Below are 24,636 nucleotides of genomic sequence, written 5' to 3' on the forward strand. Positions count from 1 at the left end.
TAAAGTTGCCTTAAAGTACATACATACACACTATACACACATATACATACATATGTCATGATAACAACACAAAAGGCCAGAGGGGTCTAGATGCATCTTCACATTGTCATGGATGTGGTAAAAAATACTAATTGATATTTGACTTTAACAGATCAAGGACTCAGATTATAATTTCCAGGGTAACCAGTAAAAGGCAAATAGAATAATAAAACATAATTAGTATAAAGGAGGAAGAGAAAGGGGGGGGGAGGACAAAGGACAGATGGGACAAATAGAAAGTGAGGAGTAATATGAAAGACAAATCCAGGGGGGCAAAAGTAGGTGTACAGGCGTGAGTATGCAAAACAGGGTTTATTCCTGTACTATGATTTATTTACTATTGTATTATTTCCCATACAGACAACTGTAAACTTTCCCCATCCTGTATATTGGCATTACGTTAAATATAAAAGCAACTAAATACCCCAGTTCAAAGACAAAGGCTATTACACAGGAGGTTAAAGAAAAACACGATTACATCCTGCTTCCAGGAGACGGACCTAAAACGCAAGGACACAGAAAGACTGAAAGCGGAAAGATGGAAAGAGATACATGTCGTGAAAACATTACCCAAAACTAATCTCTTGCAGCAATACTAGTATCACACCACTTAGACTTTCCTAGTGATAAAAAGGAACATTTTGTAACGATTAAAGGGCCACTTACCAGGAATGTGTAGCATTTCTAAATGTATATGGACCTCAACTGCAAACAAAGCCATATTGACAAAAGGAAGAGGAGAAATAGGCAAATTGGCAATCATAATGGGGAATTCTAGTACATAGCTCATAGAAGGAGCAGATGCACACACCTCACATTGGGAAGGGTCTAGAACACTGCACCTGACGCCTGCAGAATGCACGTTGTTTTCTGCCATACCTAGAACACGTAACAAGACTGACCACATGTCGGGCCATAAAGCAAGTCCTAACACATGTTAAAGGAAGGGTTGAAACCATACAGAATCTATTATCTGACTATGGTGGAGTTAAGCTGGACATCAATAACAGAAAGGTAGTTTTACAATTCCCCCAATTTTGTATATTAACCAATAGACTTCTAAATAACCCACACATAAAAAAATGCAGAAAGAATGACCATGGCTATTGGGAACATCTCACCTGAGGGGAGAAGGAAAGGGAGAAGGGGGCGTAGGAATGAGAGGGGAGCACTGTTTCAGGTTGTACAGACGTTAGAGACCCTGGGAGAAGTTTCGCTTTGTTAGGATATAGGAAATCAGAAATTGTGTAAAGCAACTGATTCCTCTATAACAAAGAAAACACAGGATGAACTAAAGCTATAAAGCTTCTAGGAGAAAATATTGGCATGAACTTGAGCTAGGAAAAGATTTCTTAGCACACAGTACAGGGAACCACAATCAGAAAGGGAATGGGGCTTCGGAGAGACAGGCAATGAATGTTCTATCGGAATGTTGTCGCTTGATCTGGGCGGAGGCTACACAGGTAGGTCACCAGGTAATGATTCATCAAGACGCACACTCACGCATGCTTTCTGATCTGGCCGTTATCTTTCCATTAAAGAGCTAGTTCTTTAAAGAGAGAGAGAGATGTCCCCAATACCCATGGGGACAGAAGAGCTGGGGCAGAAGAGTCAGAGAGGCCATCCCCACACCCCAGGCAGGAAGCAGGGAGCAGGTGTGAGGGGATGGGCTTTTTCACCTTGCAAAACTGAAACTCTGTCCCCAAAACACTGTTTTCCTTTCACCCCAGGCCCTGGCAACCATCATTCTGTCTCCAAGGACTTGCCTTCTCTAGCGACCTCACATAAATGCAGTCACACAGTATCTGTCCTCGGGACTGACTGACTTCCTGAGCAAGAGTGTCCTCCAGGTTAATCCATGTTATAGTGGGTGTTAGTTTCCTTCCCTTACTTTCTTTTTTTTTCCTTTATGTTTCCACATCATTTTTACTTATTTTTTAAGTTAGCTTTTTTTATTTGTAGTTACAAAGGTGTTTTTTAAATTATTATTTTAAAGATTTTACTTCTTTTTTGAGAGAGGGGGAGGGGGAGGGAAAGGGAGAGAAACATGAATGTGTAGTTGCCTCTCGCGAGCCCCCAACCGGGGACCTGGCCCGAAGCCCAGGCCTGGGCCCTGACGGGGAATCGAACTGGCGACCCTTTGGTTCACAGGTCGGCGCTCAGTCCACTGAGCCACCCCAGCCCGGGCTTCTTATTTAAGGCTGAATAATATCCCATTGTGTGGACAAACCACTTTATATCCACCCTCCCCATGGCCGGACCTGAGAGGGCGCCGGTTGCTGGCCCTGCCTCTTAGGAGACTGCTCCCTGGGCCCCCGCCCATTGAGTCACTCAGCAGCCAGTTAGCCTTTTCTCCCGTGTCATGGGCACGCGTGACCACCAGGTGGAGGCGTTGCCCACGAGGACGCTCCGTCGCCACCTGGTGGCCGAAAGTGAACACTGCGTCTTCTCCCGCGTCCTTAGGGTGCCCCGAGAACACAGCCAGGGCTGGGGGACATGGAACACCCACTGTGGGCTTCGTAGCCGACCAGCGGCGCCCGAAGGAGTATCCAGATTCTGGGGCCCAAAGAAAGCATTTCCCAAAGCCCTCCTTGCCCTCGGTTAATGAAGGATCAGTAACCCCCCTGCATCAGTCCCCCCGAAGAAAGGGCTGCCCAGCCAGTATTCAGACCCTGTTGGGGTGTCAGGCTGCTTCCCCAACCGGCGCGCCCCTTTCCAGGGCCCCGCACCCGCCTCCCCCTGCGCCTGGGGCCTGGGGGTGCCAGCCGCCCCTCGCCCTGCTGCCCGGCGCCCAGCGGCGCGGGGTGGAGAGCTCACTGCGACGCCCTGGGGTCGCGCAGGGGAGACACCGCTGCAGGGCCGACGGCAGAACAGCCGAACTCACACGGCGCCGTGTCTCCTCGTGTCTCCTCGCCAGGCCGCGCTCGGATGTCTCCCACTTGCTTGCTGTCCCTCTCCGCCATCAGATGAGCTCTGACAGGGCGGGGGCTCCGTGTCCCCGTCCCCTGCGGCACCGCACACAGTGGGCGCCCCGGGAGCGCTTGCTGTAGCGCGTGGTGCGGCGCAGACACCCGGCCTCGGGCGCGGCACTTCGCGCTCCGCTGCGAGGATGGAGGCGCGTCAGCCCCTCGCAGAGCCCCCCGCCTGGGGACAGGGGCTCAGGGGTGACAGGCGGGTGGAGTGCCACACAACGAATGGCTTTGTGTAACGAGAGAGAGGAGAACCCGCCCGCTCGTGATAGGGAACCACCTGGCTCAAAAATGAATCCCGAAAATGCTTTAGACTCGGGGACTCTGTCCCCGGTGCCAGTGTCCTGCGGCGGCTCTAACAGATTCCCACAAACCAGGGGGCTTAAAACCCATCAACAATGGATACTCCCAGTTTTGGCGGCGGTTCAAAATCCAGGTGTCACAGGGCCAGCTCCCTCTGGTGGCTCTGGGGGAGGGTCCTTCCTGCCTCTCCCAGCCCCTCCCCACCCCCCACCCCCACTAGTGTCCACATCACGCCCAACTCTGCCTGGGCGGTCACATGGTCCAGTCTCTTCTGCCTCTCTCTTCTGAGGACACCTGTCATTGGATCTAGGGCCCAGCTGGGTAATCCAGGAAGATCCTGTCTTCTCGAGTTCCTTCACTTAATCACATCCACAGAGACCCTTTTCCAAAACAAGGCGGTACAGGCCGCAGGCATCAGGGTGTGGACGCGTCTCCAATCCACAGCACGGCTGGTGTGAGGGTGTGGCCCGTATTTACCACGTCTCCCTCCTCCCGGGGAACTATTGTTGGGGCACGGCGAACACTAAGCAGGACAAGGAGCAGTCAGCCAGGTGGTGGGAATGCAGAACAGTGTCGTGGGGGAGTCACTGGGGACAGTGCCAGAGTGAGAGTTCATTCTAGAGAGATCAGTCCTGCTTCCTAAGCAGAGCAGACGAAAGGGGAGTCGTCGGATGGGGGGCGGTGGGGGGGGGGGGGCGGCGGCTCGGGACCTCCCTGGGCTCACTGAGGTGCTGGGTGGTTTGGAATCAGCCTTGCAGGTTCAGAAACTCAATTTCTTCAATATCTAGAGGTAGAGGAGCCGTATTTAGCAAACAGAAACATACTGAGCTAAGTCTGAATGTCAGGTAAATAATGAACAGACATATAGTGTAAGTGTGACACCCCCCCCCCCGTACTACATAGAATTCAGACGTAACTGTGCATCTAACCTTTCATCAGTTGATTCTACCACGACAGAATCTTCAGGACTGACTCATGTGAACCAGACTCACAGGGGTCTGATGCAAACACACTGATTTATTAACCTACTCTTCTAGGCAGGGGTAAAATATACGTGTTACCCAGATTTTCCTTTCAGGAAAATTAAATGAACCACTAAAAGACTGTTTGGTGAGCACAGAATGAGGGCAAGTGAGAGGTTTAAAAAGAAATTTTGTGCCAAGGTAGGAGGGGCCTGCAGGAGAATTATCCCGGCCACACTGCACACAGTATGCAAGCTCCTGCTGAGAAGGCAGGTCAGCACCTGCCGCGTCCTCACATGCAGCCCCCCATTGCAATATGGGGGCCCCTTGGCTCATCCATCATCTGCTGCTGGTTCAGTCCTCACTGAGCTCTCAGGGGGGGCATTTCTTTCAAAGTTTTTGGGCATCCAGCCAAGTCTTCCAATTACAATATAATGACATATTTCACATTCAGGTTACACATTTTCCGTTTTAAAATGTAGTGGTGGACTTCCAGCCCAGATGGAGGCCTAGAGAGACAGGCTGAATCTCCCTCCACAACTAAGAAGGAACACAACTACCTCAAAACTAGAGACAACCAGAAGTTCCAGAAAATCTAGCTGCATGGAAGTCCAGCAGACAAAGATATAAAGAAGAAATACTCACCCAGACAGGGAGGAGGGGAGGAGCCGGGGCAGAGAGGATGCGGTGTGGTGGCGGCAGCAGCAGTGGCAGTGGCAGGCTGGTGGAAAGTGCAGTCAAACATTTTAAAAAGCCAGGAGGGACACGTGGGGAGCGCTCCCAGCACCAGACCAGAACACAGCTCACGGTCCCAGCGCCGGGGAAAATCAAGCCTCATTGCTTCTGACTGTGCAGACCAGTGGGGGTTGGGGTAGAAGAAGAAACTGCTGGTCTTTAGCAGAGCCTGCCTGTTTAAAGGGCCCCCATGGTCCTAGAACGTCCGCAGACCCACCCACTCTGGAAGCAAAGGCCAGGGCAACAGCTGGAGGGGTGCCAGTCCCATACGGAAGTGGGAGAAGTGCCTGGAAAGGGGGCAGGTGCTGAGCAAGCTACATTGTTCCCTCTCATCCCCTCCTCCACAGACAGTGCCACGGATCACCTGTACTGATGAATCCCTAAGGCTCAGCCCCTTACAACGTAACAGGTGCAACAGCTCTGCCTAAGATACAGAGGCAAACACACACAGGAGCCTGTCAGAATGAGGAGACAGAGAAGTATGGCCCCAAATGGGAAACGGATCAAGGTCCCAGTGGAAGAACTAAGCGACCAGGAGATAGCCAACCTCACAGACGAGGAGATAGACAACCTAACTGATGAAGAATTCAAAACACTGGTGATAAAGGTGCTCACAGGCCTGACAGATACGCTTGAGTACGGCAAACACATAAGGGAAGAAGTGAAGGCTATGCTAAGTGAAACGAAGGAAAATCCACACAAAACCAATGGTGAAGTGAAGGAAACCGGGGTTCACATCAATGATTTGGAACATAGGGAAGAACAAAACAGTCAACCAGTGCAGAATGAGGAAGCAAGAATTCAAAAAAATGAGGAGAGGCTTAGGAACCTCTGGGACAACTTTAAACATGCCAACATCTGAATCATAGGGGTGCCAGAAGGAGAAGAAGAGCAAGAACTCGAAAGCTTATGTGAAAAAAATAGTGAAGGAAAACTTCCCAAATTTGGTGAGGGAAATAGACATACAAGTCCAGGAAGCACAGAGAGTCCCAAACAAGTTGAACTCGAAGAGGACCACACCAAGACACATCATCATTAAAATGCCAAAGTTTCAAGATAAAGAGAGAATCTTAAAAGCAGCAAGAGAAAAGCAAAGAGTTACCTACAAAGGGGTGCCTGTAAGACTATCAGCTGACTTCTCAAAAGAAACTTTGCAGGCAAGAAGGGACTGGCAAGAAGTATTTAATGTGATGAAAAGCAAGGACCTGCAACCAGGATTACTCTATCCAGCAAAGCTATCATTTAGAATGGAAGGGCAGATAAAGTGCTTCCCAGACAAGGGAAAGCTAAAGGAGTTCATCATCACCAAGCCCTTATTATATGAAATGTTAAGGGGACTTATTTAAGAAAAAGAAGATAAACACTATGAACATTAAAATGAAAACAAACTCACAACTATCAACAACTGAACCTAAAAAATAAAAACAAAAACTAAGCAAACAACCAGAACAGGAACAGAATCACAGGTATGGGGATCATTTGGAGGGTTATCAGCTGGGAGGGGAAGGGGGAGAAATGGGGAAATGGTGCAGGGACTAGAAGCATAATCGGTTGGTACAAAACAGACAGGGGGATGTTAAGAATAATATAGGAAAGGGTGAAGCCAAAGAACTTACATGCACAATCCATGAACATGAACTAAGGGAGGTGGGATTGCTGGAGGGAAGGGGGATACCGGGAAGAGGGAGCTAAAGGAAAAGAAATTGGGACTCCTGTAAAACATAATCAATAAAATATACTTTAAAAAATGTGGTGGTCTTCGCAGGCATCTACTTGGCCTTCTTAAATCCATTTAGAACAATGAGGCTATCATTTGATTCAAAAATCTTTTCAGAAACTTGGGGTACTCTTACTGATTTTAATATCCTGAAGTCTAGTCCCCTCTTTCCATTCTAATTGCCACTTCCCTGGCCCCAGGCAGCCACTCTTTCCTGGATTATGCAAAGCCCACTTCTGCCCTTTCTGATCCATTCTCTACACAACAGCCAGTCTTTTAAGCGCATAGTTCCGACAGTGGCACTCCCTGAAGGGCTCTCCCCGGCACTCAGGAAAAGCCTTCTTTTCAGGATCTGTCTGGCCTTTGTTGACCTCTGACCTCATCTCCCCCAAATTTGCTCGCAATATAATTTGCCCGCCATGCCTGTGGTGTGTGTGTGTGTGTGTATATACTTAAAGAGGGGAAGGGAGAGAGAAAGAGAAGGAGAGAAATATCGATGTAAGGAAGAAACACCCATCGGTTGCCTTTAGGACGTGCGCCGACCGCGGACCAGACCCACAGCCTGGCCATGTGCCCTGACCGGGAAGCTTTCCCTGCGTGGGAAGACGCCCAACCAATGAAGCCACACCGGTCAGGGCTTCAGGGCTCCGCTCCCTATAGTTTTCTCTGCTGCAACTCTGTCGATGTAGGAAACGTCCAAACCCGTCAAGAATTTTTATAAAAGTTGAGCCAAACTGACAAGTAGCAGGAAGCACGACCTCAAATGCTCCGTGGAGTTCCGCAGTTTCTTGGACGCCGTTGGGGCTCAGGAGGGAACGTGGAGGTGACGTGGGTGTGAGAAAGCAGGGCGCGGGCTGGCTCCCCGGATAATCAACAAGCCTGTGCGCTCTCTTTGAAGGTGGTTACGCTTGTTTTTCAAAGGTTTGTTACCCGAGATGCACAGAAACCACGGGCAGCGTTCGGTTACGGCAAAGATACACGTTTTACTAAATTATGTGCCTGGGGCGTGGCTGGCACCGTGACCTGCCCGTTTAGGAACTTGGGGTCAGATCACCCCACGAGGCGGCTTTCCGGAGAATCCCTTTCTCACCCACAGCTTCCCGGAACGGCCCCTCGCTCTGCTTCAGGGTCCCCCCACAGCTGCTTGCGTAAAGCCGCTCTCGGTTCGGTTCCGAGTGGGACCCAGCGCACAATCGGCGCTTACTAACTGCCGGAGAGACGGAGGACAGACGCGAGCGTTCAAAGCGCCATTCCCTCGCGCTCGCTGTTTGCACATCGAGCTCCCCACCTGGCTCCACGCGCAGCTGGAAACCCGTCCTGCAGCGGCGGAAGCTGCCAGGGTGGCGGCGGCCCCAGCCTCCATCCAGGGAGCCTCTCAGCTGACTCTGCTACCCTGCAATCAACTCCCTGCTGCCATCTTCCCACAGAGGAAGGCGGGCCGGAAGTGTTTCGGCCCGCCCCGAGTCGTCATTGGGTGGAAGCAAGGAAGGGGCGGGAACGCGACCTACCCCTGGTTCTTTATTGGTTAAAACTATGGAGTTAGACGAAGGGGTGGAACCTGGCTTCCGCCCGACTGTTCAATGGCTAAAAACCTCGGCTCGGCCTTCGGGTTCTCATTGGCTGAAGTCGGGAGCGGGTCCTACTACCTCATGGGTCCCTCGCCTGTAAGTGGAAGGGACAGGCCCTTGCCCCGCCCCTCGGACAAGCCCCTCCATTTTAAAAACACAGTGGTCGTTGACCCGAAACTGTGGGGCCTTCGCGCGGGCGTTTGCTCCCGCGGCCTCGGAGACTCCGCTGGGCCCGGGGGTTTAGAGACTCCGAGCAGGACGGAGGCGGAACGAAGTGTTCGCGGAACCATCGAAGCGAGGCCTCTGGGAGCACGTGGAGGAGCGGACCGCGGCGGGCCGGGCCCGACTCTCAGGGATGGCCGCGGCGGCTGCCGACGCGGGGCCGGGGGCCGCCATCCCCGTGGACCTGCGGCGCGAGCGGCGCATGGTGTGCGTGGAGTACCCGGGCCTGGTGCGTGACGTGTCCAAGATGCTGCAGACCCTGGGCGGCGAGGAAAGCGTCTCTCGCGTGAGTCTCCGGGACCGCCGGGGAGCGACCGAGGGGCGGGGTACGCGTGGTTTCCCTGACCGCGGAGCTCTGGGCTCTTAGGAGGCGCCCCGGAGACACCCGAAACCCCCAGGGAAAGGCGCGGGGTGAGAGGAGCCCCGACCCTCCGGAGCGCCTTCTCGGGAAACGGGCGTGCTGGCCTTCGTGTGCGCGCGGCCGGCACCCCACGCGGGACAGCAATCGTGTGTAGGTGACACGTGTGGGATGTCTGCCGGGAGCTAGGTGCCCTGCACGTGCTTACGCATGTTTTCACTTAATCATTGTAACATTTCTATTAGTAGGTGCTCTTCTTTTTTAAAAAAATACTTTGTTTTTAGAGAGCGGAAGGGAGGGAGAGAGAGGGAGAGAAACATCCACGTGTGGTTGCCTCTCCTGCGCCCCCAGCTGGGGACCTGACCCGCATCCCAGGCCTGTGCCCTGACTGGGGATCGAACCAGCGACCCTTTGGTTCATAGGCCGGTGCTCAGTGCACTGAGCCCCACCAGCCAGGGCTGAGTAGGTGCTCTTGTTATGCTCGTTTTAAGGCAAAGGAACCAAGGCTTGCAGAGGACAAGCCACAGCTCGTCAGAGCCAAAGTGCTTATTACCGACGGATTTAATCTCCCTCGAACCTAGAAATATTTGCATATGAGACTGAAGACCACGACCCTTGGGTGGGTAGTTAGTCCCCAGAGTAGGACAGGTTGCCTCATTGACATCCACGGTAAACTCGGGGGATGACACCTCCCCGAAGCGCCGCCGAAAGGGCCACGTGCTCGCCGGCACGGACCGGGCACGTGGCGGTGCCCATTTTGCTTAACTGGCAGGGACTGTCGCCAGCGTCACGCCCGCCGAGGTGGAGGAGGCGCCCCTCGTTTTCTCTGCCGGATAAGAACTGAGATCCTGGGGTTTGGAAAGCGGGTCCAGGGGACTAAGAGCTCCGCAGGGAACGGGAGCCTCCTGGGCCCGCGGCAGGCTTTTGCTCCCTGCCGCCCGCTTAGCTGGCCGCTGCTTCTTCCGCCGACAGATCTACGCGGACCCCACCAAGAGGCTGGAGCTGTACTTCCGGCCCAAGGACCCCTACTGCCACCCGGTGTGCGCCAACCGCTTCAGTACCAGCAGCCTGCTGCTCCGCATCAGGAGGAAGACGAAGCGGCAGGACGGGGAGCGCCCGGAGGTCACATTCGACGTGGAGACCCTTGGCATCATCTCCACCGCTTACAAATTCCAAGGTGACGACCGAGTGCGTTCTTACGGCGCTGGGTTCTTGCAGTGCCTGTGTCCCCACGTCCTTCAGGAGCCTGTGGGTCAGCCACACAGCGACGTGAGCCGCGAGTGCGCAGGCGCGAGGGGCAGGAGGTAAGGGAGCCCCTTGCTCTGGCCAGAGGCTCCCTGCAGACCACAGGCTCACTGCAGCTCCATCTCTGCGCCTTAACAGAAGGGAGAGTTCGTGAAAGGGGTGCTGATGTTTAAAGTTCCTGCGTGGGGCCCAGTAAAGCTGATCCACGGGCCTCAGCTCTCAGCCCCCGGTGTTGTGGAACCTTTTCTCTGTCTTCACTGCTGCTGGGGTTGCCTCCCCGTGGAAGCCTTCCCAGATCACCTCAACCCCTTGGGACCCATGTTTCTTGAACTCTTAGGCAACTGGATGTCTTCTGTGGGGTCCTCAGTCACGTTTGCTTCCCACGGGCAGCCCCCGTGAGGAGGTGGTACAGCTGGGTGGGGGGCAGGGAAAGGACATGGCCTCCTTGAGCTCCGGGAGGTTCTCCATGCAGGTCGCTGGGCTTCCCCATCTCCATCTCGTTGTCTGGACGGTGGGGCCCAGAGTTCGCCAGGCCCGGGGGCAGATTCAGGGAGATGATGCCGGCTAAGGGCCAGCCACCGCGTGGGGGTGCTTGGAAGCGTTTGCCCGCAGCTGCAGTGCTCAGACCCCGAAGAGGGTGATGAGTGTGAGAGTGAGACGAGGACAGAAGGAGGGGAGAGGCTGAGACAGGACCGGGGGCCCCAGGGCCCGGGCATCACCTGCCAGTCATCCTGGGGCGGCGCCGGCACCAAAGGCGGCTGTCCTGGCTGTGACAAGGCTTCCCGGTGATGCCATTTCTCGGCTCTCACTGAGCCAGCATCTCACCAGTCAGTGTGCATCCCTCCCCTGGGAGTTTGTTAGATATGAAGGATCTCATAATCTGCATTGAGCAGGGCCCCAGGGGCATCACAGGCACCTTGCATTCTGAGAAGCCCTGACCCCGGCCTCGTTGTCACATATCACGTACCCTCTCCCATCCCCCGGTACTATGTATCCAAGTGACTTGGGGCGCACGGAGCCGCATTCATGGGAGCATTTCAGAAGGTGTGGTTTCAGCTTCTGCCGCCCTGACTGGGCTTGCTCGGTGCCCCCCCAGAAGGCATGGGCCGGGGTGCGGCAGTGGCCCCTTGCTGGGCAGGGGTAGCAGGAGGGCTGTCCCTGGTTGCGGCGTCGGCCATCCCCTGCCTCTCTCCCCAGGAATGTCGGACTTCCAGTTCCTGGCCGTGCACACCGAGGCGGGCGGCAGGCAGACGTCCATGTATGACAAAGTGCTCATGCTCAAGCCCGAGAAGGAGGCCTTCTTCCATCAGGAGCTGCCGCTGTACATCCCCCCTCCCATCTTCTCCCGCCTGGACACCCCAGCAGACTACTTCTATCGGCCGGAGACACAGCACCGGTGAGCCCTGCCCTGCAGCCCAGGTCAGAGCAGGGCCCTGTGGTCGGAGGCTTGCCGTTAGCCTGTCCGACCTCAGCTCTCCAACTCGAAAACAGGGTAGTGGGTACCCCCCCCGCCCCCCCGACGGGGCATTAGGGTTAAATTTAAATGCTCGAGAAGCCCTGGCCAGTGTGGCTGAGGTTGTTCTGTAAACCGAGAGGTTGCTTGTTCATTTCCTGGTCAGGGCGCGCACGGGTCTGGTCCTCGGTCAGAGTGCATGCGGGAGGGCAGTGCATCAGTGTCTCTCTCTCCCTCCCTCCCCTCTCTCTGAAATCAATAAGCTTGTCCTCAGGTGGGGATTGAAAAACGGAAAAAAGCTTCGGGAAGTTTCGGCACATGCCAAGTACAGGGAAAGCCCTTGGTGAGAGGTGGCCCGTGTGCTTGTGATACTATGTGACAAATTCCACCTGTGAGTGTCTGCCTCTAAGCCCAGGACTCTTCCAACCCCGCCGTCCCCTCCTGGCCTCCCTGTCCCCATCCCTGCCTGTGCCATCATGGCCTGTCTCCCTCTGTCACACCTACCCTCTGCCAGCTCGCCACATCTGTGGACCATCTCCCCATGCCATTGCCCTTGTCATGGCCGTGACCTTGCTTACTGTGTGCTTGGTCCCATCTATCTGCTCATGAGGAGCTCTTGACTTGGGGTTTCTCTTGCGCCAAGAGGCAGAGAAGCCAGAAGGATGCGTGACATGTTCCGTATTGTTAGGTCCGGTGAGAGGAGAAATGACAGGAGAACGGGCCATGAGTTTAAAAAGTTTATTCGGCCAACTGCGACAGGCGGGCTGAGTCCCCAAGGTGTCAGCAGCGAACAGAAGAAAGACGGGGTTTTAAAGGGGATGAGGGGGGAGGGCGTTGAAGGGACTCTCTGCAGAGGGCTCGGGGGGAGTTGGCCCTGAGAACGAACTTACTAACACAGAGACGTGACTACGTACTTGCCGGCAGACCAGGGTCTCTCTGAAGGACACAGGCCTTGCCCGCAGGCTAAGACATCTTTGAAGGGCACAGGCAGTCACTGGCATCAGCAGTTACCGTGGGGCAGCAGACTTATTGGGGCAGCTACAATTATACCAGAATTCCCGGAGCCCAGGTCTCCTGCCTGAGACGTATCAGCCCGCCCCCCAGCCCTGCCTCCATGCGCACCCCGACAGGACCGCGTGCGAGTGCTGGGGTTGTACAGATGAAAGGGATTCTTTCATTTAGACTATTTTGTCAGTAAGGAGAGACCCGGGACTTATAGGTGAGGCAGGCCTGGGCATGTCAAATACTGCTTTACATTGGGGACCAGCCCCACAGTGACAGGGAGGAAGGGGGTCTCCTGTGTATAAAAGCCAAGACAGAACAGTATTAAAAAAAGGACAACATGAGCTTGAAATGCCCAATTCGGGAATTATAACGTGACCCCTCCATGGCCAGTGACCCAGCACCTCGGAGAGGAGCCCTGTGTGTGTTGTGACAAACAGGGGAGCTGGGACCCCAGGTCTGACTGGTCGGGGTGCACAGCAGCCTCAGGCCCCCACTTTCTGGCCTCCCGGCCTTGTTTGTTGCCTCGTCTGTACTTTTGCAGCTTTACCTTTTAAATTGCACACAAAAGGACAAACATTGTTTAGATGTCGCGATTTTAGTGTAAACTCCCCAAAGGTAGCAGCTGTCCTCTGTCCTCTGTCGTAACCCTGGTACCCAGGACAGCCGGGCCCGGGAGAGGCGCTCTGCAAGTGTGTATGAACCCGGGAACGAACCCTCGGGGGAGCAAGAGCAGGAAGAACAGATAAGCAGAAGGGAAGAGGCAGTTTGAAAAGCGGCCCATAGGTGGTGATGTTTGCTGAAGGATTATGTATAGCCTGCTTTAAGCTTCCACAAATGTGAGGGGCTTTCTAAAAAGTGCCTGCCGACTTGGTAGCCAAGGGCCACCGCCCCTCAGGCGGGCCGGGAACTGCCGGCTGTGCTCGATCGAGCCCATGGCCCCAGAGCAGCTGGTGGCGCGGCCTGGACAGATCCAGCCTAGTCCCCGCGCCCTCCTGGAGGCCTTGCTCGGTGCCGTCCGCACACCATGGAGAGTGAATCAGGATGCTGCCTTTGGACTTGAAGACCCATCCCCAAAAGGGTGCACCTTGAGGTGCAGAGAAACAGACACCCGCCTACTGAAGGGTCACCAAGAATGAGGTCGTCTTTTCTGGTGAGCAGTTGGGCAAAATCTATTACGATTTTAGATGTTCCTTTCCTGCTTGCCAAGCAATCCCACCTGTGGGAATTTATCCCATGGCGACTCTCACCTAAGAGCTCGAAGATGCAGTTATGAGAGCGTTTTGGTTATCGGAGCAGCAAGACTGGGAGCCTGGCTGGGGAGCTGGGCCGGGGCCTCGCAGCGGGCGCTCCTGAGGGTGCCCACTTCTCCCACCAGCACCCACCTGTAAGGGCGCCAGTAATCGAATACATGGCCCTGCATTGCTGGGGGGCTCAGTGGCTGCAGGCTTTTGAAATACGGTGGTAAGTGCCTGGCCGAGTGTGATAAAGTAAGTAAACCAGTGATCAGTCTCGTAGCCGGGACGCGGTTAAATTACAGCCCATCAGCCCCAGGGAGCGCCGCGCTGCCTCTCAGAGGGCGGGCCATGGGCCGGTGTGGCGCGTGTCCAGGGTGCCCGGCTCTGTGGAAGGGGCAGGTGTCGGGGCAGATTCCCTGGTGTAAAAATTTCCTCCCACAAGTAGTGACGGCCTCTCATGGCCCCATGCCCTCCCCGGAGCCTGGGGTGAGGGACAACACCGCAGATGAGGTTCCGGGCTGGGCCGGCGGCTGCAGGGCTGGACGGACCCGGGGTGAACGACAGGTGTCCAGATGTGGGTGTGACAGGAGATGGAAGGGGACGGGGTCATGATAGGGAGTGGGCTGGGGGCTGAGGGTGTCGGAGAGAGCCCTTGGAGGGGCTGACATCTGACAGCAGACCGAAGCGAGGACCATGCAGGGCAGGCGGAGACTCAGGAGAACGTTCTAGACCAGGGAGCTGACTCAGCTAAGAACAAGCACTGGTGGCCGGCAACCCCAGAGCAGAGCTGAGCAGGGGCGAGGTGGGGGTCTCACGATCATGCTGAGGGCTCTAACTTTTTTCTTTTTTTCAAAAAGTTCCCTAATTATTTTATTTTTTAAATTTATTTATTTTTAGAGAGGGGAAGGGAGGGAGAAAGAGGGAGAGAAACATGAATGTGTGGTCGCCTCTCGTATGCCTCCAACTGGGGACCTGGCCCGCAACCCAGGCCTGTGCCCTGACTGGGAATCAAACCGGCGACCCTTTGCTTCACAGGCCGGCGCTCAGTGCACTGAGCCACACCAGCCAGGGCTGAGAAGCCTGATTTTATCCTAAGGAAAAGGTGTATTGTTCTCTTCCTTAAAAACTGTATCATAGAGTCCTGGCTGGTGTGGCTCAGTGGATTGAGTGCCGGCCTGCAAACCAAAGGGTCACAGGTTCAATTCCTGGTCAAGGCACTTGCCTGGGTTACGGGCCAGGTCCTCAGTTGGGGGCGTATGAGAGGAAGCCAATCAGTGTATCTCTCGCACATTGATATTCCTCTCCCTGTCCCCTCTCTAAAAGTAAATAAATAGAATATTTAAAAAATTTTAAGTGTTATCATAGAAAGCTCCAAATGTGCCCAAAGTGGAGAGAATTGTCTGCCGGACCCATCAGCAGCTGCAGTGACCAGCCACCCTCCCCTGCTCCTCCAGCTTCCCCACCCCCGCCTCAGGTCACGGGACACGTCACGGCCTGTCTGACAGGGAAGGGCTTGTTTTTACAAACGTGAGTGCCGTCCCGTCATCGCAGTGAGCACATTTAACGCTCCGCCTGCCCGTCACCCAGTGCCCAGTCCTTATTCCGCGTCTCCCACCGTCTCAGGGGTGACGTGAGAGCCGGGCGGGCCCCACGGTTGCTGCAAATGGACGTCTCAGGCCTGTTGAATACAGTGTCAACCCAGACCCCTCTGATTGCAGGAGTAAGTCCTGCTTGTTCGAAGGAACAAGACGCTGCAGGAACGTGTAACGGGAAACCGGGCCGCTCCCCTCCTGCTGAGCCCTGCCCACGGAGGGCTGCTTCTGCGTGGGTATTGCAGTCGGAGCAGCGGGGCTCGAAGCAGAGGGCGATACGCTCCACTCTACACTCTACGTGTTTCTGAGATGTTTTGGTTACTTTTCCCTCGAAAGCGTTTCACTCTTACAGTCAGAAACAAACAAAAGCATGTACGTAAGGAGGAGAGAATGGGGCCCCCAAAGCGCCGCTGGCCCTGGCTCTGGTGACATCGTCTGGGTCGCTGCTCTGTCCTGCGGGGCCAGCGGGCAGCTGTTCCCGAGCCCATGGGAGGGGGACGAGGGAGAACGGCCAGCTGTCCTTGGAGCCGAGGCCCTGTTCCCTGCCACCAGCTTTGTTGACTTTCCAGCTCATGGAAAGAACCTGCCTTTTCTCCCAGGGCTGCCGCCGCTCGTCTGCCCCGCTGGCCTTCCTGGGGACACGAGGACGGGGTGGGGCTGGCCCGACGGGCCCCCTCTTGAGGAAGCTGGATGGGGGAGCGCTGGCCCTGCCGTGAGCTGCTTCCCTTCATGGGGGTGTCCAGGGTCTCAGGGACATGGCTTTGTAAACAGGACGCCATCTGTTCTGTTCAGGGTGGCTTCTAAGGGAGTCACGGGTTTTAACAAAAGGCCCAGACTTGTTCCCGTGGTTATATTCTGTTTCCCGAGTAGAAATCACTTCGTTGTTCTTCATGAATGTGCAGATGGCGTGCACTTGGAGAGGAAAATTAGGGTAAAATCGGGACATTTAAAAAGTGACAGTCGCCTCAATAAAATTGTGATGTCCAGGATGTGCTACTTTAAGTAATGTGCTGAGTTTGGGGCAGGGTGCAGGTGGGTGAGATTAGCCACATGATGATCGTTGACGAAGCTGATGATGGGCTAATGGGGTTCTTTGTACTGTCCTCCCTGCTTCAGTGTACGTTTGACGTTCCTGACGCCCTGCCTGAAAGATGGGATACACTGGGCAGCTTGGGCCCCATTGCCTGGCTGTGCTCGGTGCCAGCACAGATAGACCCGGGCGTAACTGGTGTGGGAGCCCTTGCTTTTTCCCTCTGCTCTGGGCCGAGGCCACTTGGTAGTGGCCGTGGCTCCTCCTCCTGGGTGTCGTCCAGCTGTTTCCGGGCCAGGCTCCCCGGCCGAGTCCCAGCTCTGACCCTAGGCCTCAGCTGCTTTGTGGAAAGACAGTTCCTTCCTTGTAGGCTGTTCCGAGGGTTGAGGACGCGAACTGTGAGGGCCGGTGGGCACAGCTGCTGCTGACGGCGGGTCCATCGCGCGCCGTGTGGCTGCGTGGGAACCATGTCGCCATTCCTGCCTGATGGGCACTTAGGTGGTTTCCAGGTTCTCCCTGGCTGGCGGGTGCTTGCTGGAGTCAGCGCAGTTGTGAGGCCACCAGCCCCATGACAAGGGCCCTCCGCAGGGGCCCCTGAGACCCTTGCGCCTTGCCCAGGTCAGAGCTGCAGGCCCAGAGCCTCCCTGAGCTGCCCCTGGTGGTCGCTGCCCCTCCCCCCTGTGGTCAGCCTGAGAACAGACTCCCGCCTTCCGTCCAGGGAAAGCCCGGACCGCGGGCCACCGGCATCCCAGGCCTGCCGGCTCCCTGTCTGGTCGGCCGGGCCTATGCCTGGGGCCGTCCTGGGCGCTCCAGCCTCACCGGCCCTCTCTGCCCCCAGGGAAGGATACAACAACCCCCCGGTCTCAGGCGAGAACCTCATCGGCCTGAGCAGGGCCCGGCGCCTGCACAACGCCGTCTTCGTCAGCTTCGAGGAGGACGGGGTTCCCCTGCAGCCGCTGGAGCCTGCGGTCCAGACGTGGAGGCGGCTCTGCACCAACCCCCTGGACCAGAAGGCGGAGGAGGAGCTGCGGGAGGTGAGCCTGCGCCCGCCGCGGGGACCCGCCTGCACCCCGCCCCTCCAGGGGACCCAGTGGGGCGCGTCCTCATCTCGGTCTTTGCGGCGGGCTCTGCCGACTTGTCTGAACCTGGCTCGTCGGCCCCCAGGAAGTTTCCGCCTCCGGCCATTGTCTGAAAGCGGGTCAGCGTGAGCCCCGAGGCCCAGGCTGAAACATGGCTCAGAGTTCTCTGAGGGTGCCCTCGGGAGGTAAACAGTGGGTGCGTTGCTCAGGTGGGACCTCCGTGTGGAGCGCGGGGACCCCGGAAGCTTCCTGCTGTCACCCAGTGCTCGCCACACGCCAGCCGGCGGGCCCCGCTGCGCACCAGGCCCGGCCGGCGGGCTCTGCCCTTCACGTCCCCACAGGCGTGGACAGCAGGTCCCCAGTGAGGACACATCGCCGCTCACTGAGGCGCACCTCTTACTGACGTTACCTGTTCCCTGGGGGCGGGTGTTTCTTAGAGAAACTGTGGACACCTTGTGTTTCTAGCAGTCACTGGGCAGGGGAGGCCGCTGTGTGAGGCTTCTTGCCCCCTGGACACAGCCCAGCCCTAAGCTGGCTCGGGGCCCCTCCTGCCTGGCCCTGCACACGCCACCACGCTGGCCTTCTGTGGTCCTGCCTGGGCCCGGCCGTCCCTTCAGCCTTCACGGTGTCCCTGCCCGGCGCCGCCCTCTAGGCCAGGGCTGGCTGAGGCCCCGGAGCTCTGGCTCGTCCCTCTCTCAGCCCTGCTGTGGGTCCTTTGGTCCTTTGCCTCCCCTGCTGCCCTGGGAGCTACATAGGACAGTGACCAGGTCCCTTGTGGCCATTCAGTCCCCCTGGCCCTGCAGCCACACTGGACACATGCTGCGCATGCAGTCCCGCCTCTGAGCACAGGGATGGGTGACGCGTGTGCCAGCTCCTGGGGCTGGACCTTCTGGTGCAGCCGCTGCCCTCCCCCGACTCCTTCCCGGAAGGGTCCTCTGGGGGCCAGACGTCGCTGGGAGTCGGGCCCGGGGGGCGGGCAGCTGCCTGTGCTCACCTCAGCCTCTCCCCCAGCTGTTTGAGACGCGTCCTGTCTGGTCACGCAACGCCGTCAGGGCCAGAATCAGCGTCCACCCCGACAAGCTCAAGGTCCTGCTGCCCTTCATGGCCTATTACATGGTGAGTGTCCGGCCCCCCTTGGTTCCCAGCAGGGTCCTCACCAAGGTTCCCGCCGACCCCCGATGTGACCTCGGAGCCACAGCGCGAGCAGGCAGCCCTCGCCCGGCAGCTCCCCAGGAACATGGTCGGCCATCTGGCATGACTTTAGGGTTAAGGAGTAATTTCATAGCTTCCACGTGGAGAGTGTGTGCATCACTCAGTGACCTCGCACTGGGGACTCTCTAAGGACGGGGCGCTCGGTTAAGTGCTGAGCACACATCTCGCCCTTTTCTGCTCCTGGGCAGCGGCAGCGGGGCTCCCTTTTCACCTCTAAGGAAGAGCCCCGGCTCAGTGGGGTGCCCTGCCGCGCCACCGTCACGGCCAGCGAGAGCAGGGCCCCCTCGGGTCCCTGGCCTGTCTGACCACAGAGCCTGCATCCCTGGCCGCGGTGCCGTCGGCCCCGACTCATTCTGCCTGCACGCAGCGGGGCTCACTGGGGAGACCCGCCTGAGACTCAGTCCAGACAGGCACGGGGATGGGGGTGTCGTTGTGGAGGTTCCAGGGGGTGCTGGGGGGATGGGTCCCATGCAGAGCATTGCAGAGGCCCGCGTGAGATGTGACCGTGACAGTGAGGACAGACGGTGGGGCACAGGAGAGGCTCCTGTCCCTTGTGCTGGGGCCTAGACCCCAAAGGGTCACCATCGGCCTTCAGTGTGCGTGTTCTAGACCTAGGGGCCTCGGGAGTGCCGTTCGGGGGCCGTGTACCCCACCCGTTGGGACAGTAATAACGTCTGCTGAGCGCTCAGCACGTGCCGGGCACGGTGGCACAGGCCCCCGGAGCCGCGTGCATTTAAACCTCACAGAAACTGGGGGGGCCCGTGTCACCTCTGTCTGACAGGAGAACCAGGGGCAGCCGCATGTGGCAGAGCTGCGGTGGGGTTCCAGAGCCACGGCCCCAGCACCCGCGGGGTCCCCCGCCGCCTCCTGGGCAGGCGCGCCACCTCCCTCCCCCTCCTTTCCCATCCGCAGATCACAGGCCCCTGGAGAAGCCTGTGGATTAGGTTCGGGTACGACCCGCGAAAACAGCCGGAGGCCAAGATTTACCAAGTCCTTGACTTCCGAATCCGCTGTGGGATGAAATACGGTAAAAATGACAAAAACCTCTCTCTCTGTCCATGCAGAGGGGATGAAAAGCCCTTCCCCTGGTGTGGTCCGCAGTGAGGGGACAGGAGGGTCCGAGCTCAGGTCCTGGCTCCACGGGGACCCTCCGGTCTGTGGCCCGCAGCCGCTCGTTCACGTGGTGGCGCCGCGTTTCCGTGGCTCCGGTGCTGCCGGCCAGGTGTCCAGTGAGTGTCCGGCCCCGGCCCGCAGCAAGCCTGTGCGCACGGAGCCCCGCACGTGGCCCTGCGAGGTCGGAGCTGGACCGCGCTGGCTCCTCCCTACCGGGGCCTGTCTGGGAGCTGCCCCCGTGAGCCCCGGTGTGCCTGTCACGCCGGGCCAGCACCGTGGGCCTGAAGGGGCACTGTGCCCGCCCGCACCTGACGTGCCCTCCCTGGTGTGCAGGCTACGCCCCCAATGACATGCCGGTGAAGGCCAAGCGTAGCACCTACAACTACAGCCTCCCCATCACCGTGAAAAAGACACGTGAGTGCCTCGGGCTCGCGCGGCCTGCTGGCCCCCACCTGCACCCACGCTAAGGGCGAAGGCGTCCGGCCTTCGGGAGCGGGGAGCTTCCCCGGGGGGCATCCAGGGCCCTGCAGGCTCGTGCTCCCGGGGATGGGTGGGCTGAAGGGGGGTGGGGAAACCCCCTATATTCCAAAGCATGCTGTTGTCCCGGGCAGCCAGCCAGGTTGTCACCATGCATGACCTGAAGCAAGGCCTGGGCCCGTCGGGGACTGCCGGTGTGCGGAAGTCGGCCTCCAACAAGTACAAGCTCAAGGTAGGTGCTCCGGAGCCCCGGGAGGAGCAGCTGTCCTTGATGAGGAGGGTCGGGGGCGGGGAGAGGCCCAGCACAGACACAACACCCTCGGTACCTGGTGCTGGCCCAGACGGGTGCCCAGGGTCCCGCCCTCACACGTACAGGAACTCCGTCACCCGGCAGGGGCGGCAGTTCCCAGAGGCCTCCTGGCGCAGGCTGGTGGGCGCCCGATGGTCCGGGACGGGGTGGGGCTGAGCAAGGTGCAGCCCTCCCCGCCGCCCCCACCCCAGAGTCTCCTGCTCACACGGGGTGGCAGAGGGCAGGTGCCGCCCAAGGGGGGCGAGGCCAGTGGCCAGGTGCCTGTGTCATCAGTGCGGGCCAGCCAGACCGTCCCCTGACCACCGTCTCCCTTGCCAGGCTTCTCATTTTAGGCTGTTCCCCCGCTCTAGACTGTGGCTGCGGCAGGGGAGGGTGGAGGAAGAGACCCACAGTTGCCCTGCGTCACATCGGGCGGGCGTGGGGCCGTGCCGGTGGGTGGTCGGTGCCGTTGTCGTGGAATCGGGGGGCAGACTGCAGGGCTCACAGACAGCAGAGCCCGGCCCCAGGCTGGTGGGACACCCCTGGCCTGCCGGGCAGGCTGCTCTCGGCGTCAGGTCCCCCGTCCCAGAGCCTCCCGGGAAGTCAGAGCTGCTGCTCCACGTCTGCTCCGCTTCAGGCCTCTGCCGCACCTGCCTCCAGGGAGCAGAGACAGGCCTGCGGGCCCGGGGAGCGGCTGACCCCTTGGAGAGGCCCCGTGGCCCCTCACAGGCCCCGGGTCCTCCCTCTCTCCCCAGGACTCAGTCTACATCTTCCAGGAGGGCGCCCTGCCGCCGTACCGGCAGATGTTCTACCAGCTCTGCGACCTGGACGTGGAGGAGTGCGTGCGGGGAAGCCGGCGCGGGGCCCGGCATGGGGTCGGGGCTCGGGGCTGCCCCGAGGGTCCCCTGTCTGGGCTCCCAGGGTTCACCATGGGCTGCACCTCTGAGCAGTGGCTGTGGGCTGGCTGCACACACGTCTGCGCGGAGTCTTTGTCCTTCCATTGCCCACATGGGGGTCACGACAGTCCTGACCCTTGGGAACCAACCAGAATCCCAGCGACCTTTCATCTGGTTGTCCTTGGTGATATTTATACACAGTGTGGGCTCCGGAGAAAGCTGCGACCCACCCGGAAAAGGGGGTGGGTGCACCCCCACTCTGGGCAGTATGCGGTGTCGGGGAGCACACCGGTGAGGGACTCCGCGTTTCTGGGTGCCCTTCAGTGCCACATCTGTCCCTCCGATGCTACTCTTAAGTGCTGCTTTCCAAGCACAGCCCCTCCGCCACGCCAGCCCCCAGCCCTGTCAGCAGAGAGCCCCCTGGAACGGGGTGTCCTGGTCCCCAGGTTGCAGAAGATCATTCACCGCAACGACGGGGCGGAGGAGACCTGCACGGAGCGGGACGGGTGGTGCCTGCCCAAGACCAGCGACGACCTGAGGAACGCCATGTCGCTCATGATCCGGCAGACCATCCGCGCCCAGAGGCCTGGTGAGAGCCGCTGGGGCTGAGGGGCAGGGCACAGAGCTCGTGTCCCTGGCGGCCTGTTCTCGAGAAGTGCACCGAGCTGGCCCGTCTTGTCCCCGATGCTGGTGGAAGGGAGGCCTTTGAGCCGGGCCTCGGCCCCAGAGCCAGCATCTCCGGGCTGCCCGCTGCCATCCGGGGCTGCCACCCTCCTGCCTCTTCCGGCTGCATGTGCGTGCAGGCTGCCTGTCCTCCCCTGGGAGGGCGGGGGCAGTGGCAGCCAGGTCCTGTCACCTGCACGGCCTGTCCAGGGTGGGGGTGGCAGGGGCCCCTGGCCGCCGGGCTTGTGAGGAAGGGGAGTGAGCGCCTGCTGGGCTGCGTGTCTGAGACTGGGGTAGGGGGAGAATGAGCAAGAGGGGCTCTCCCAGGGGGCTCTCCCAGGCTTGGGAGGGGCGTCCCAGAGTCCGCCAGAGCCCCACTGAGGTCACGGGAGCAGAGGCTCCCGGCCCCGCTCGGGACCCGGCCCCGGACGATCTCCTCGAGGCTATGGGCCCTCCCGCTCACAGAATGTCATGGGCACCCCTGGGGAGCCGCTGGGCCCCAGCACCCACCCGAGGCGCCTCAGGGGAAGTGGCTTGCCGGGCCCCGGGTCCCCGGCCCCGTACCCCACAGCAGCCCCTGTGGAGCCGCGGCCCCAGGGCCCGAGAGCCCGCGCTGCGACTCAGGGCCCGCCCCTGGCCCCAGCTCTCTTCTCCAGCCCGGCCAAGGCTGACGCAGACGGAGGGAAGGAGCCGCCGACATACGAGTCCGGGGAGGAGGATGAGGACGAGGACGAGGAGGAGGAGGAGGAGGAGGAGGAGGACTTCAAGCCATCCGACGGGAGTGAGAACGAGATGGAGACAGAGATGCTGGATTATGTGTGACGTGGCCCCGGGCCCACGGCCGGGCCTCCGACCAGGCAGGACCCACCGTGGCTCCCACGGCCGCCGGCACGGCCCACAGGGCCCCTCTGAGGAAAGCCGGCCCCAGCGCTGGCTGCCGCCAACCCTGGCCCTGCCTGGGGACATTCCCGAAGGGTGTGCCCTGCCCTGGCTCCTGCACCCGCGAGCCAGCCCAGTGTCGGACGGGCTGAGATCAGCAGGAGCTGAGGCTGGGGCGGGGGTGGCGGTCAGGCGTGGCCTGGGTCTCAGGACTGCTGGCCGGGACGGTGCCGGGAGCCTGGTCTGTGGTCGCAGGTGGCAGGAGACGTCCAGGGTTTGGATCCCACCCTTTTGGCGTGGCCTGGCCAAGACCAGGCCCACTGGAACTGTCCTCATTAAATACACTTCCCCAGGACACTTGCTGGGGGCTTGGGCTCCCACTGCTGGGCCATCACCTGTCCCTTTAGTCATCTGTTCCGTTTCCCCGTGGGAGCGATGCGGGGACAGTCGAGAACAAGCCTGACGCCCCTTGCCAGGTTGGGGCGAGGCGCCAGAAGTGACTCCAGCCCCTGCAGCCCTGTCCCTGAGGGTCCCACCACCCCATGTTCCTCCCTCCCTGCTGCAGATGATGCTCTTGGAGGCCCATGGGGACACAGCCCCTGCTCTCCCGTGGCCGCCTGGGGTGCTGCCCGGAGCCCTCCCAGGACAGACCAGGAGCCCCGGGGCCCACAGTCCTGGCACCTGCCTTGTAGAGAAGCCAGCCAGGCTGCTGCTGGTGGTCCCGCTCCTCGCTGCTGGGGACGAGGCTCAGCCAGCATGGCCCGTGGCCCCAGGCCCAGTGCTTCCCCCCAGGGCCCTTGCTCTCTGCTGTCCATTGCAACGGGGGCTCCCCTGGCTGGGTCACAAACCCTGAACCTCAGAGGGAGAGAGTGTGGGTTCTGGTTCCCTTCTCTCAGGAGCTGCCACGGTCCTTACGCAAACCTGAGGAAGGTGGGCCCAGGGCAGCGGCCTTGTGGGGAACCGCTCCTTGTGGCTTCGGGAACTGTAGCCCAGGCCGTGAGCCAGGTGCCCCCGGGAAGCCTCTGAGTCTCAGCAGAAAACTGGAAGGCTGAGGCAGACAGGACCGAGGGCCGCTCGGGGGGTTTCCATGGGAACTGGATGTAAAGAATGTATATTATGCTTCGGAGCCTGCTCTGCTTTTCTTATCTCTCTGTTACCAATAAACCATCTCTAGCGATGAATGTGTGAAACCTTGTACTTCATGTCAGTGTGGCGTCAGGATGTTTAACAGACCCTGACACAGACTGGCCACTGTGCCCCCTGTACTGACATCCGTAACCTGTAACTGTCAACTGTAATCCAGGTGCCTAAGAGCTATTGATGATTCATGAATTTTGACCTTGTATCTCCCATGCGTACCCTCAATAAAAAGCATGGGGTACGGAGGTCTTGCGCTTTCTCCACTGGAGGGAACAGCCGCCTCCTTCCCCCGGACAAAACAGTGTCCTGGATGAGCCTGTTCGCCGTGGTCGTGGAACCCCTGCTGGACAGAGCAGTTTCCACCCGAGCCGGGGCGTTAGAGGCAGCTCCGCCTCAGGCCCTCCCGGCACCCACTTCTGCCTCCAGGCCCCACCTCACCCGGAGTCGGCCTGACA

At 58.7% G+C, this 24,636-nt stretch overlaps 1 protein-coding gene across 1 annotated transcript; it reads left to right on the plus strand.

Annotated features, from left to right (window-relative positions):
• The first annotated feature begins 8,405 nt into the window (after window positions 1-8,405).
• On the plus strand, window positions 8,406-23,419 carry GTF3C5 (general transcription factor IIIC subunit 5). Its single transcript, XM_090274945.1, has 11 exons — window positions 8,406-8,801; window positions 9,846-10,050; window positions 11,316-11,514; window positions 17,272-17,467; window positions 18,524-18,628; window positions 19,637-19,751; window positions 20,171-20,251; window positions 20,449-20,546; window positions 21,359-21,441; window positions 21,946-22,088; window positions 22,806-23,419. The coding sequence occupies exons 1-11, from the start codon at window positions 8,649-8,651 to the stop codon at window positions 22,982-22,984; spliced, it is 1,557 nt and encodes a 518-aa protein (XP_090131071.1). The 5' UTR covers window positions 8,406-8,648; the 3' UTR covers window positions 22,985-23,419.
• The last annotated feature ends 1,217 nt before the right edge of the window (window positions 23,420-24,636 follow it).

This window comes from Furipterus horrens, unplaced genomic scaffold, assembly GCF_987537825.1.
Source record: "Furipterus horrens unplaced genomic scaffold, mFurHor1.1.pri manual_scaffold_4, whole genome shotgun sequence".
Lineage (NCBI taxonomy): Eukaryota > Metazoa > Chordata > Mammalia > Chiroptera > Furipteridae > Furipterus > Furipterus horrens.

Excerpts from the sequence above, each read along its gene's own strand:
- GTF3C5 (XM_090274945.1), top strand. The coding sequence starts at position 8,649 with ATGGCCGCGGCGGCTGCCGACGCGGGGCCGGGGGCCGCCATCCCCGTG. Across the intron at positions 18,629-19,636 it reads CCTTCATGGCCTATTACATG|ATCACAGGCCCCTGGAGAAG; the intron begins GTGAGTGTCCGG and ends TCCCATCCGCAG. Across the intron at positions 21,442-21,945 it reads TGCGACCTGGACGTGGAGGA|GTTGCAGAAGATCATTCACC; the intron begins GTGCGTGCGGGG and ends CCTGGTCCCCAG.